Consider the following 14,164-nt stretch of genomic DNA (forward strand, 5'->3'; position numbering starts at 1 on the left):
AGAAATCCATTCATTTCAAAACTCAGGAGACATCTCATCTTATGATGGTTGGGAAGTTATCCCTGATTGTAGGGATGTAGGGAACTGCATGTAGCGCAAAACTTAAACTGTCACAGTAGAAAGAGCGTACTTGGAAGCCATAACTTAAAAGGCCAATAGGTGGCGCAGCTTCCCCCCTCACACTCAACTCCCAACCCCCACCAAGCTTCCGCTTTGAAAGGAAGACACTTTGGGGAGGATAGGTTGGATTAAAAGATTTCTCGCACTTCTTCAGAACTCCCCACTGAGGTCTGAACCAGAGTTGCCAGTAAAACTATAACATGCTTCCAATATAAAGAAAAACATATCACTAAGAATAAAATAAATGAAATAAAATAAATGGCAAGAAAAAATGTAAACTGTTCTCAGGTATGTTTGGTATAAACTAAACATTAACAGTATTTGAAAAAGAATTTGAGACTCTTTTGGCTATTTTACTGAATTCTGTCCCAACAGAGGAAGCAATTGTGACTCCTCCTCTTTTAGATGAACTGTCAAAAGATGAAAAGACAGCTCCCTGTAGCAGAGTGGTGGGAAGATGACTTGAAGGTTCCTGGCAACAGTAACACTTTGTGGAAAAGACTGAGCTCCAGGAAAAGGAAACTGCTGAGTCAAAGCTGAAAACTGAAGGTTCTTAGCAGAGGCAACAATTCACTGCTTCAACCAGCCATGCCCCACCTCTCTGGCAGGTTCTAAAGGAGTCTGAGAATTCTCCCCAGAGAGTAGGCAGCACTTACAGTATCAGTTTGGACTAATAAGTCAAATGCCACTTCTTGACTTATTGCAGAGAGGGAGTTTATACAATCAAACGGAAGAAATCCTAGAGGGAAGGCCAACTGAGAAAATGCTAGAGCCTTGGAGCTTGAGCTCCTATAAAGGAGGACTGGGCCAGAATGGGAGAAAAGGACCGTGGTGACTGGTGGACTAGTCCAGGCCTCTGCTTCCCATTTTGAAAAGTAATAAGAGCAACCCCAACCCCAAGACTAGGGAATCTAGCTTTTCCTCCAATCACTTTGAGGAAGTGAAGCTTTACCAGTTGAGCTTTCTAAAGCTCCTGGTGAGCCCAGACTAAAGCTACAGAATACCTGTACTTTTAAGATGTTCCTCTTCCAGGTCCTAGGCCCTTTCTCTTCACTGGGAGTTTTAGCTTTGAGTCATACTTCAGAGTCTCCAGGAATGGCCCAGTGTGAGCAATGAAAGAACTCTTACGCTCTCTGGTCAACACAGGTCAAAATGTACGTAATATAAGCATTTGCCATTGAGAGTATGAGGTACTACTAGCCTGCAAACTCCCCAAATCAGGGTTTAACCCAGGGATTAAGCTGAGTTTTGGTATCTGAACACAGGCAGAGTCAATAAATACGTAGTTTTAAAAAAACAAATTTCAGCTTATCAAGGTTGGCACTTTTCCTCATTTGTAGACCAAACCCTTCAGTATTGACTATTACCTAGACCTAGTGTTGGTGGCCCTAACGCCATTGCTGGTGGGTAGGGATGCATCAGAACTCTGAGTGTTCACCACTCATGCCTTTCAGCAGTTCTTCTGCCCAGCGTTTCTCAAAGTTTGGTTAGCAAACCACTTGGTTCACAAGTACCCAATCCCACTACCCTACAATTATTAAATGGGCCCAGATCCACTCTGGTGAATCATAAGCACACAAGGGCTTGAGGAGCAATGCTCTAGCCATTTTTGGATAGAACTCTTGGAACAAGGGCAATCAGCTGAGCCTAACCATCTACATACTGTTATATCACCAACAGAAGGCATATCAAAAACTACCCTCACATCTTTCAACCCAAGGATAGAAATACCGATGACAGTTAATAGACAATTCTGAAGTTCTAAGGGACCCAGGAGGGCATTTCTTTAAAGCAACTCATCATACTTGACTGTACATATATCAAAGGCATCGTGTTTTGCTATGTACAGTGAGTGACAGACGCCTACCAGCCCTATCTAGAGGTTGATGGCAGACTAATCCTCAACTAAATACTAGTACTATTTCTAGTGATGAGTAGCTTTGTCAGTTTGTGTTGCATCACTAAAATAAAGAACTACCATTCAAGTGAGGCTTTTCTAATAACTCTCTTGCAAAAAGTGGCTCGCTAGAAATGAAGCTCAGATAAAAACATTCACACATTGTAGACCACGTGATGTGAGCCATGTAGGCAGACCTTTTTTGGACTGTGTAGATGAGACATTAATAGGCCCTTTATCATGGCACTTTTTCAGCCAAAGAATGGGCCATTAAGAGTTAAATAAAGACCTGCTGCCCCTTCTTCAAAACCACACAATGACAATGAAACAAAATAAAATAAACAAAAACAATTATCCACCATAGGATCCTTCCTCGTTTTCTATCCCTAAATAGAAGCAAACTCTTTTCTTAGCCACGATTCAGAAAACCTTGAAACAACTCACCATCATAGTAAAACTTCACACTCTCTGGAAGAGGCTCATATGGTGGAGCAAATACAGGACCTTTATGTTCTAGGAATTTCCATTTGATGCCTTCAGGATAGCGCTCTTCTTCCCACCTTTAAAAGACAAGGCACAGCCTCATTTAGTTATCACCTTGCCTAATACAGAGATCATCGCCTATTAAATGCCAAAATATCTGCTCAATTGATTAGCACTCTGGAATGACTTCTGGGCCCCACATTCAAAGTCTGGATCAAAAGAACCAGTGTCCTCCACTTTGAAAAAGCCAACATTCACAAGTAAGATGGAATACTCCAGCAAACAGAGGAAAATACATTTCAACAGCTCAGTCCAAAAATACTGGATATAAGAGATCAATACTAAAGGAGCTCAGCAACAAGTGAGGAATATGAAAATGGAAACAGGTGTATTGCCACAATGCTGTTAACGGCATACATACCACAAAGGCATACATGACAATATTTATGTGCCGAGATGCAGGAAAAGCCCTCTTGAGAATGGAGATGTCAGATAAAAGGTATAGAGGAAAACGACCCTACTGAAAGTATGTAATAGAACAAGAAGACTAGGAAATAATAGTTCAATTGGGGCATAATGAGTTTAAGGTACAATGGGTTATCTGGAACTCTCTAACAGACACTGATAAGTGAATCTAAAGCTCAGTGGAAACAACTTTTTAAGAAAACATTTTATTTTAAAAATGGTCAAAGAGACAGAAACCAATGAATACAACATACCCACCACCTCTATATTCAACAATTGTTAATATTTTACTAAATTCTCTATTTTGGCTAAACCATTTCAAAGTTAACTGCAGTTCTGATACTTCACCACTAAATATTTCAGCAAGCATTTCCAGAAAACTGATATTCTCCCATATAACAGTAATAAATACTTTTATCACATCTAATAAAATTACTATTTTCTAGTATCATTCTAATATCCAATCTGTTTAAGCACTTCCCAACTATATCTAAAATGTATTTTATAGACCAGGATCCAATTAAGGATCAGGTACTAGAACTGGTTGATATGTCTCAAGTCTCTTTTTCTCTGGAATAGACAGACCTTCTCACCACTCTCACATTCATACTTTCCAAGACCAATATTTTACACAAAGTTCAGAAACATCAAATAAAAATTACATGTATCAAACTGTATTGTAACAATAGCATTACTATAAAATCAAAGTCAACATAATATGTTCAAATGACTTTCAACAAAGGTGGTAAGACCATTCAACAGGGAAACAGCCAAAGGTGGAAGCAACCCAAGTGTCCATCAGTCTTTTCAATGAAGGTAGTGGCAAAAGAAAAAAATTGGTACCTTATCTTACAGTATATACACAAATTAATTCAAAACAGATTAAAGACCTAAATATAAGAGCAAAAATATGAAACTCTTACAAGAAAACAAGGGGAAAAATTTCACGACATCGGATTTGGCAATGATTTCTTGGATATGATACCGAAAGCACAGGTGACAAAAAGAAAAACAAACAAATTGGACTACATCAAACTTAAAAACTTCTGTGCATCAAAAGACACATTCAAGAGAATGAAAGGTAACCACAGAATGAGAGAAAATATCTGCAAATTATACATCTGATAAGAGATTAATATCCAGAATATAAAAAGAACTAAAACTCAGTAACAAAACAAACAAGCCACTTAAAAAATGGAAAAGGGACCTGACCAGACATTTCTCCAGAGAAGATATACAAACTGTCAATAAGTGCATGAAAAGATATTGATCATCACTAATCATTAGGAAAATGCAAATCAAAATCACAACGACCCCTGTCACAACCCCTGACACTCAACGAGAAGGCAGTAAAACAAAAAATAGTAAGTGTTGGTGAGGATGTGGAGAAGCTAGTACCCTGGTGTAATCCTGGTGGGAATATAAAATGATACAGCCACTGTAGAAAACAGACAGTAAGGCTGTTCCTCAAAAAGTTAAACATAGAATCACCATATGACCGAGCAATCCCCTTCCCAGGTATACACACAATATTCTAACACATACTTGTACATGAATGTTCATAGCAGCTCTATTCACAACACCCAAAGGTGGAAACAACCCAAGTGTCCATCAACAGATGAATGGATAAATCAAATGTGCTATATACAATGAGATATTATTTAGCCTTAAAAAGGAAGAAAATTCTGACACATGCTACATCATGGATGAACCTTGAGGATATTTTGTTAAGTGAAATAAGATAGTCATAAACACCGTATGATTCTCCTCATATGAGGTACTAGAGACAGGGAGAAGAGGAGTGTGAAGAGTTATTGTTTAATGGGTGAAGAGTTTTAGTTTTGTAAGATGAAAATAATCAGCAATTGGTGATGACTGCCCAACAACATGAATGTACTTAATGCCATTGACTGTACACTTAAAAATAGTTAAGATAGTAAATTTTATGTCATACATATTTTATCACAATTAAAATAATTTTTAAAAAACCAAAGTCAAGATTTAGTAAAATCTTAGACCTAGGAGGAGCATTAAAGATCCTCTCTAACCAACCTACCACTTTACAGATATGAAATTGGTGGGACCTCCCAACTAGTCATTAACATGCAAAAGCCTGCATACAGGAACCCAGCCAATCCTAGGGTCTATAACTCTCCAAATCAGAGAAAATACATACATGTATATATGTATGTATATGAGAGCATTTGTAAGGATCCTATCTGTGGCAGTCGCAGATTAACTGTGAAGGGATTGAGAACACCATTTTTTCCCTTATCCTGGGACTTGTCGCCATTCTTCTCACCAACTGCAGTGTTTTTAAGCTAGGACTCCAAGCTGTTTATATAATTCTTATTTCAACATGTGAATCTTGAGGACCCATAGCAAATTCTTTACCATTTAAGCAAACTAAGATATTCAGTGACTCACTCAACACTAAACCTCAGTTTAAACAGAAAGGTAGAACGTATCTTCCAAAAACCTGATGTTAATGGATTTAAAGTTATTAATGTACAAATAAAAACAGTATTGGCCTTTTAGGCCCCCCATTAGTGCTAATGTTCCCCCTTAGAATTTATTAATAAAATCATGTACTTAGGCATCAAAACTTCCCTTTGGTGCCTTGACTTATAAATTTGAGTATCAATTTTATAATAAAATTTGCTTGAAAGGGGAACGTAGAAAAATGCTAGAAATGTGTGTAACATAGGGAAAGTAAACTCCACATGCTATTTGAAATCAAGTTCCCTTGAAGTTAATGAGTCCCTAAAGTACAATGTAAAACTATTTAATTTTTAAAAATTCAGAAATAAAGGTTACATACTAGAGCTTTCTAGAAGCTAATCTCTGAAATTAAGGGCAATTTTTCTGGTTTGAGGAGAATGTCAATCATCTGTAGTCCATACATTTATTATTAATTGTATTTATGAGTCCTGATCTTTCAACACTACTAATTCCTTACAACATTATAGTCCTAACTCGTTACATTTACCTTTTAACAGACTCAAAACTCCATTTAAAGTCACACCTAACACCAGTAATAAACTGCCCACTTTCTACATCTTTGTGAAGAATCATCTGTTAAGAATTAACTTGGGACTTATGTTCTAACAGGTCAGGCCTAACACAAAAGTATAGTTAACCCAACACAGTGCTGAAACACTATAAAACTAGAATGAGCAACAGTTAAAAATCAGAACATCTGGGATAAATAGGTTTCCATGGATGAGCCTGAGCATACTGCCACCACTTATAACACACTATTTCCACGGGAAAAATGTGATATACTGAAGAAACCAGAGGGAACAGTTTCCCATCCCCACAACTACCAAAGACAGGGAGATAAGGATCAAAGTTTTTTTTTTTTTTTTGGTCAGGATGAACATGTCTGCAGACTATGGAGTGAGGCAAAAAAGATCTGCACATTTGCCAAACTGGTAGTAAAGTCTGTAATTCTTTTTTAGCGGGATAGCAAGAGGAATACTAAAAATAAGATTATCTACCATTTAAGTTCCCTGACAAGGCCATCAGTGGCAGTCACTGGGGACTGGACTACTAATCTCAGAACACAACAAGCAGCCTCTAGTGATCAGTTAAGAAGCCGTTTGTTCATTAATTATTATTCTCCATTTCTAAAAACTCACAGTGTGCCATTAAACATTGTGCTTGAAAAGAATGTGCAAAGTTTAATAATCAGACTTGAAAGAAGCATGCATTAGAAGCTGTAGCAAAGACTGCTCATCCCCAAATGAATCACCTTGAAAACTAGCCAGGGTCCCCTTTTATATTAAAGTAAGAATAAAACCCAAAAGTCATGGTCTCTCAGAAATAATGTGTGACAACACTGATAAGGATTTCAACCACAAAAGCAAAATTAGGCTACTAGACCCCTCAAGGACACTTAATTCTACACACACAAGGCTGGGCTAGGATAAGGGTACATCTACCTCGGGCCCAACAAAAGCCAAAGCTCCAAAGAAGGGAAACAGCAGACAGTTCCTGATGACAAGGAAACTATTAGGTCATTAAATATGAAATGTCTGATTTTGAATCAAAAGTGTAGTTTATTATGTCTCAAACAAGAAGCAGTACAACTAATCAAAATATGCGCCTAAACTACAGACACAGTTTTGCCATCTTAACAGTAGCTTGTTTATGCCAGCAGCGAAGAAGCCTGGAGAGCAAGTGGTGATGAAATCACGAATGGCGTTTTGCACAGCTTGTTGAGAATTAAGTATTTTTCCTTGCAAGAAGTAGTTCAAAGCCTGGAAGAAGTGGTAGTCAGTTGGTGCAAGGTCTGGTGAATATGGTGGATGACACAGAGTTCCCAAATCCAGGCTCCGTAGTTTGAGCAGAGTTGTTTGTGCGACATGTGGTTGGGTGTTGTCTTGCAAGAGGATTGGCCTGTCTGTATTGACCAATCTTGGCTCCTTAATTGCAAACGTCGTCATCATTTTGTCCAATTGGTTGCAGTAGACATCCACTGTAATCGACTGACCAGGTTTCATGAAGCTGTAGTGGATAATATCAGTGCTGGACCACCAAACAGATACCATTAGCTTTTTTTTGATGAATATTTGGTTTTGCACTATGTTTTGGCATGTCATCTTTATCCAACCATTGTGCCAAATGCTTGCAATTGTCAAAAAGAATCCATTTTTCATCACACATAACAATACAGTGTGGAAATGGTTTGCCTTCATGTCGTGACAGCAAAGAAAGGCAAGCTTCGAGACGATTTCTCTTTTGATGCTCACTCAATTCATGTCGTACACATTTGTCCAGATTCTCTATCTTGCCAATTTGTTTCAAATGGTCCAGTGTTGTTGGAATAGTAATGTCAAACCTTGCTGCAAATTCACACATAGTCTGAAACGGATTCGCTTCCACTACAGCTTTCGGCTCATCATTATCCACCTTGGTCTCAGGTCACCCACGTGGTTCACTTTCAAAATTAAGATCACCCTAATGGAACTTCTCAAACCATTGACATACTGTGCGTTCGTCAGCCACATCCATCCCAAACACTTTGATGATATGTCAAGCTGTCTACACTGCATTGGTTCCATGATGGGAACTCATATTAAAAAATAATACGAATTTCTGACTTATCCATGGTTTCATAAAAACTGCTCTAAAAAAATTTCTGAAAGAGAATCAGAAGCCAAAATATCCATTTGAAAGACTGAGGGTGTGCCTTCACAATAAAAATAAAACAAGAAGTGTCAAAGTGAAATGTCAGAGATATCAACTGTCAAACTTAGTACTTAAGGAAATTGGACATTTCATACTTAATAACCTAATAATTTGTTCACTTAACAAGCATTTTTTAAGCACCAAGAACCCTGAGACCTAACAGACTGACGAATTACTAACTCTCCATTCTCCTGACTCCCAATAAAAACCCCTAATTTACACTTTATTAAAAAAGAAATGTCACTTTATTTTTTTAAAAAATTACTTTATTAAAAGTCATAAAACCCTTTCGACAGTTTATGAACAAATTCTGGGATAGATCACTGAAAACATAAACGTTTGATTAGATCCAAAGAAAAATGAAATAAAAACAAGGAAAATAAAACCATGTATTCTTTTGTTTTCTATGATTTCTGGAAAGGTCCAGGAATCCTCTGTTCTGTGATCTTCCTTTTCTACACTTCCCTTTTAACCCCACGATGTCACACTAACATGCCGATCACACAGCTGTATAGCCCACATTTTTGCCACCTCTCTGGTCACTGCTCATTCCCCTTTCCTCAGATGTGCTGGGGACATCCATGTTTTCAATTATAAAAGTCACACAATAAATGCATGCAAATGGGTCTGGAAGGTGACATGCCAAACTATGAATAGTGGTTACCTCAAGGCTAGAAAGGTAAATGGGAATGGGAGAAAGAGAGATAAGGGGGACTTTTCATTTTTATTCTAACTCATAAATCCCTTCATCATTTAAAATTTTTCATCATAAACTGGTATAGGAAAATAGTAGAAAATTTTAACTGAAGTATTAAAAAATACATGTTTATTTCAATTCTAAACACCAAAAGTAGAAAATAAAAGTTCCCCATCTACAACATGCTTTTCAAAAGTAACCTGTTATGGCTAAACTGTCCTTCATAAAGACTGTCTGAATCTTCACCTCCCACAGGGAAGGAGAATGCTTGTTTTCTCATATTCATAACCCAAGATATTTTCATTTATTAATCTTTCTCCAATCTGAGAGATATTAAACACAAAGATTATCATTTGTTATTTTTCTTTGCATCTTTGATTACTTGTGAGGTTGACCACACTTTAAGATGTTTATTATTTATCATCTTTAATAAACTGCCTGCTCCTTACTTTTCCATCAGACTGCTCCTTTCATATTTTTTTATAAGAGCTTTTTTTATATTAGGAATATTAGCTCCTTCTATTGCAAATATTTTGCCTTAAGATTTTTTTTTTTTTTTTTAAGAGACAGGGTCTTGTTCTGTCACCCAGGCTGGAGTGCAGTGAAGCTCACTGCAGCCTCAAACTCCTGAACTCAAGCAATCCTCCTACCTCAGCCTCCTGCATAGCTGGGACTACAGATGTGCACACCACGCCTCGCTAATTTTTAAATTTTTTGTAGTGACAGGGTCTTACTATGTTGCCCAAGCTGACCTCAAACTCCTGGCTCAAGTGATCCCCTCACCTAGGCCTCCCAATGTAATTGTGTGAGCCACTGCAGCCAGCCAGGATTTTTTTTTAATGGCATGAAACTGTCTGTCACACAGAAAATTTCAATTTTGATGTGTCAAATTTATAAATCCTTTACTTACGGCTCTAGTTATGTCTTCCTTCAGAACATCTTCACTATTCTACAATTACGAAACTATTCACCCTAGCTTTTTTGTGGAGGTTTCTGCCGTTATTTTAACAAAGAGGCAGTTTTCCCAATGTGAGCTATAGAATAATCCATCCTTTTTCTAATTTAAAAGGTATTTGCACTTTCTCTAAATTCTCATCTATATATAGGTCTGCCTCTACAGTCCATTCTGTTTAGGGTGGTAGAACCTAGTTTTGAGACCCAATAGATTTAGAGCCAGTTAATGATTTTAATAGGACCTGCAAAACTTATTTCAGAATGTTATTCTAGAGAGAATCTTTATTTTCCCCCAAATATCAGGCTATAAATTTGAATAATTCAATACTCTCGCTTAATTAGGCTGTGCAATAAAAGAGGTGATATTTTAATCCAGTGCTGAGATGTTACCATTTCCACTTCTGCTCCTCTTCTTTCTTCGGCTTCTTTTTCTTATCTGGCTCAGGAACTTTTTTATCTTTATTCTTGGGTTTTTTCAATTTACCATCCTACAAAGAAACATCACGAGAAAGTACTTAAAAAAGGACTGATCACACTTCTGGAGATAGTTTTTGGGGGCCATTAGAAACAAAAACTGTAATTATAGAGTATTAGAACTGCAGAAGATCTTAGGTCCATCTCCTCATTTGATCCGTAAATAAAAACTTACTGATAGTTTGCTCTACAGCAGTATTTCCCAAAACTTCCTGACAACTGACTACCAGAGAAAGTAGTTTAAAACACTCACTCTGCAGGGGAAGAGCCTGGCAAACTATTTTATAACCTCAGAGGAGTTTGTGAACTCTTCATTTTCCTTTGTCCTACCTGTTCAATATAATTTAAGTTGTTATTCAGCAAGTTTTATATAGCAGTGAAGGGTTGTTTAAGCACCTGAAAATCAATTACAGAATGGCAGAGCTGGAAAGCACTGTATGGACAGGTTGGTTTGACCTCCTATGGTTACAATTAAGACAATTTTGAAACACAGGTTTTGTCCCTTGATCAAGGTCATATAGCTACTATTAACTACAATGAGAGCCTAAATTTATGAGTAAAAAAAAAAAAAAACATGTGACTCCAGAATGACTGAAATAAACATTCTAGACCTCATGATAGGATGACAATCAAGACAGGAATAAACACAAGGTCTATAAGCAAATGACTTTTAGGGTAGGAGCGAAGGGGAAAGTGTGCAGTACCACCCATATCTTAAAATAGGCATGGAGAATATAAATGTGTGAGTATGTTTGTGAAGAGAAGGTACTTAAAGGACTATATCAATTCATATAATGTTTACTATTTATGCTGAAACACACCACAGGAAAGGGAAATGTTTTTCAGTTAAGACATTCTCTGAACAGCTTCTGAACAGGCATGCAGATGGCCCCATCAGGAAACTACTGGCTACATTGTATGCTTTCAAGCCTCAAATTGGGATAATCAGTCACTGAGAGATTTTAGAACAATTCCCAGAAATGGAAAAAAAAAACCATAGTTGGTTAGTGAGGTTTAATGATGGATTTTGCCATCTGGGGTCCCTGCCACAGTAACACTGTGTATTAATTTGCAAAGTCTTTCAGCCAGTTTCCCCACCCACCCCTAATAGGGGAAGGGTTGCTAAGGAGAATAGTCAAAAAATGAAGTCAATCATTCTTTTTTCCCAATGGTTTAACAAACTCAGAGAAAAGGTGTTATTTTGCATAAGTGCAACATAAACACAAAAGTAAGAGAACACACGGAGAACTCAAGTTTTATAATTCTTTATTGACTAGTCTGTACTGACTACATGAAAGTGGAGTGACTGGCTACTATAATCACTACTCAACATTTCACTCTCAATTTCTTGAATTAGCCCTCATTAACTTGAACTTCTGCCAAGAATAGACCAGTAGTCAGAAAAACTACAATTTTCTAAATTCAGGACCTTGATCGTCTCTCTATGGTTAACCTAAATCATTAATATTAGTAATGTGATTTCATTAAAGACTTTTCTTCTCCCTCCTTGTGGAGCTAAAGTATCAGCAAAGTCCCAGTGGGGAGGATACTATGGCAGCTGGTGTGCTGGCTCTGAGAAATCAGACTGCACAGGATCAAATTCTGGCTTTACCACTTAGTTGCTACATGGAAGGGCTCAGGCAAATGATTCGACCTCTCTATATGGTTTCTGGTTCCGCAAAATGGAGATAATAGTAGGGATATTTATCTCTTAGGGTCGTTAAAGGATTAAATGAAATGATACATCTAGAAAGCATGCAGAATAGTGCTTGGCACATAGGGAACATCTATACGTTTAATTGTGATCATTACTATTATTCTTACTATGATAAATTATGCTTTTATGACACTCTGCTCCTTACTATCATTCTCTTCTTATTGCTGATACTTCAAGCTATCCACTTTACACTTGAGGACCCATTTGCCCACAAGAGGGGCTAACCTCAAACACTTAGAGCTAAGAATTCACCCAACCCCTTCTTCCCTTAGGAGAATGCAAGATTTAAGACTCCTGTGAACTTCTGACATCTTTTCTTGAATTACTCACTAACAACCGTTTAGTGTAAGAACTCAAAAGTGTCAAAAGCAGGAATCATATTATTCTATTTTCATTTTATGTATGTATGTATTTATTTATTTATAGACACCAGGTTTTGCTCTGTTGCCCAGGCTGGATGCAGTGCAGTGGCACAATCATAGCTCACTGGAACCTCAAACTCCCAGGCTCAAGCGATACTCTCACCTCAGCCCCTGAGTAGTTAGTACTACAAGCACACGCCACCACACTCAGCTAATTTTGTTTTGTTTTTGTAGAAAGACAGGGTCTCACCACCACCTTGCCCAGGCTGGTCTCAAACTCCTGGCTTCAAGCGATCCTCTCATCTTGGCCTCCCAAAGTGCTGGGATTACAGGCATGAGCCACTGTGCCTGGCCCTTATTATTCTATTTTAAATCTACCCCAAACATCAAAAAGAACCCTCAGGTACTTAAATCGAACTGAGATTTTAAGCAAGGTTATAAGCCAGGAGGAGAAGAAGAGAAGAGCATGTATTCTAGACAGAGGGAAGAGCATGTGCTTCATAAAGCATTGAAGCATAAAAGAATGTTGTGGGAAAGAAACAAAGGAGGCCAGTGTGACTGGTACAAGGTGAGCTAGACAAGAGGCATGAGATGAAGAAAGACACAAGATGCAGGGGCCAGAATGGGAGGAGTTGTGGTAAAGAGCTTGAGTTTCATCCTATGTCCAAAGGGCACACATTAAAGGACTTTAAACAGGGATAGTTATCCAAAGTGGTGAGTACAGATATTGAAAGCACTCTCAAAAAAATCCTTAGGAAAATTTCTTCAGGGTTATAAGCCAAAATGTGGCTTCTTGTTAACATTTCCTCTGTATATATGAAGACAGCATAGTTTCTCCAAGAATGTCAGTTGCCAGCATAGCTATGGGTAGACAGACACCCAGAAATGTTACGAGTGGAATCACTGCTGGTTGTGGTTAACTTAAGACACACTGGGGCCTCAGAGAGATCTTAATCCTAACAGTGCCACAGCCACCACTTGTGTGTAATTTTTTTCCCCAATGTTAATACTACAACAAACCAATAAATTCCTAAAACTCATGTCTTCAAAAGCTGTTTTATGGAAAACTCCCACTTTCAAACAAGCCCCAAGGGGCTTAATTCTCTTTACTAACCTCTTCTTCCTCTAGTTTTCTTTTCTTCTCCTTCTTGCTATCTTCTGTTTTAATTTTCTTAGGTTTATAATCAGCACTAGAAAGGGGAACATGAATATGCAGTTAACACAATTATGACTCAGGAGTTCTCACCCATAGGATTAGGACCTCCAAACTCCTGGAAGCCTCCATGGTAGGAGTGGCTGCTGTTATTCTTGTCTGGCATTCTATGATCAAGAGTAACAGAAGTAGACAAAGTAAAGAAGGCCAGAACAAGCACCAAGAGTCATAACCCTACATAGAACAAAACAAACCACTTACACTACACATAGGCTTGGAAGCAAAGTGGGGTAGAGGGATATATATATATAGAAATAAACACCATTATAAGTTGGAAGTCTGGGAACCAACTGCATAGCACAATGGCTACCACACAGTAATAATTCGCTAGAGAGAGGAAGAAAGAAATTCTGTAATACATGAATACAAATATGAATTCACTAAGTATGTCCCTTCTCCATTTCCACCCACTTTCTACCATAAGTGTTTTGTAGATTCCTGGAGCATAATAAGCTGTATAAGACTGAAAATAATGAATAGAATTTAATCTCACTGATTGAATCTAGAAAAGAGGTACACATAAGTCTCAGATAACCATTTTAAGAGCAGTTTTATTACTTCTATACACTGAAACTTCACTCAGAATATA

The 14,164-nt window shown here is 37.7% G+C and overlaps 1 protein-coding gene across 1 annotated transcript in view; it reads right to left on the bottom strand.

The window, feature by feature from the left end:
- Nucleotides 1–14,164, bottom strand: part of TOP1 (topoisomerase (DNA) I) — a 103,245-nt gene that overhangs the window by 25,923 nt on the left and 63,158 nt on the right. Inside the window, exons 7-9 of the mRNA XM_012652064.1 lie at nucleotides 13,477–13,552; nucleotides 10,200–10,297; nucleotides 2,462–2,577 (exon numbers count right to left, since the gene is read on the bottom strand). Coding sequence (XP_012507518.1) covers nucleotides 2,462–2,577; nucleotides 10,200–10,297; nucleotides 13,477–13,552 — 290 coding nt within the window. The remainder of the gene's footprint in view (nucleotides 1–2,461; nucleotides 2,578–10,199; nucleotides 10,298–13,476; nucleotides 13,553–14,164) is intronic.

The sequence above is a fragment of the Propithecus coquereli genome, unplaced genomic scaffold (assembly GCF_000956105.1).
Source record: "Propithecus coquereli isolate 6110/MARCELLA unplaced genomic scaffold, Pcoq_1.0 Scaffold378, whole genome shotgun sequence".
In the NCBI taxonomy this organism is placed as follows: domain Eukaryota; kingdom Metazoa; phylum Chordata; class Mammalia; order Primates; family Indriidae; genus Propithecus; species Propithecus coquereli.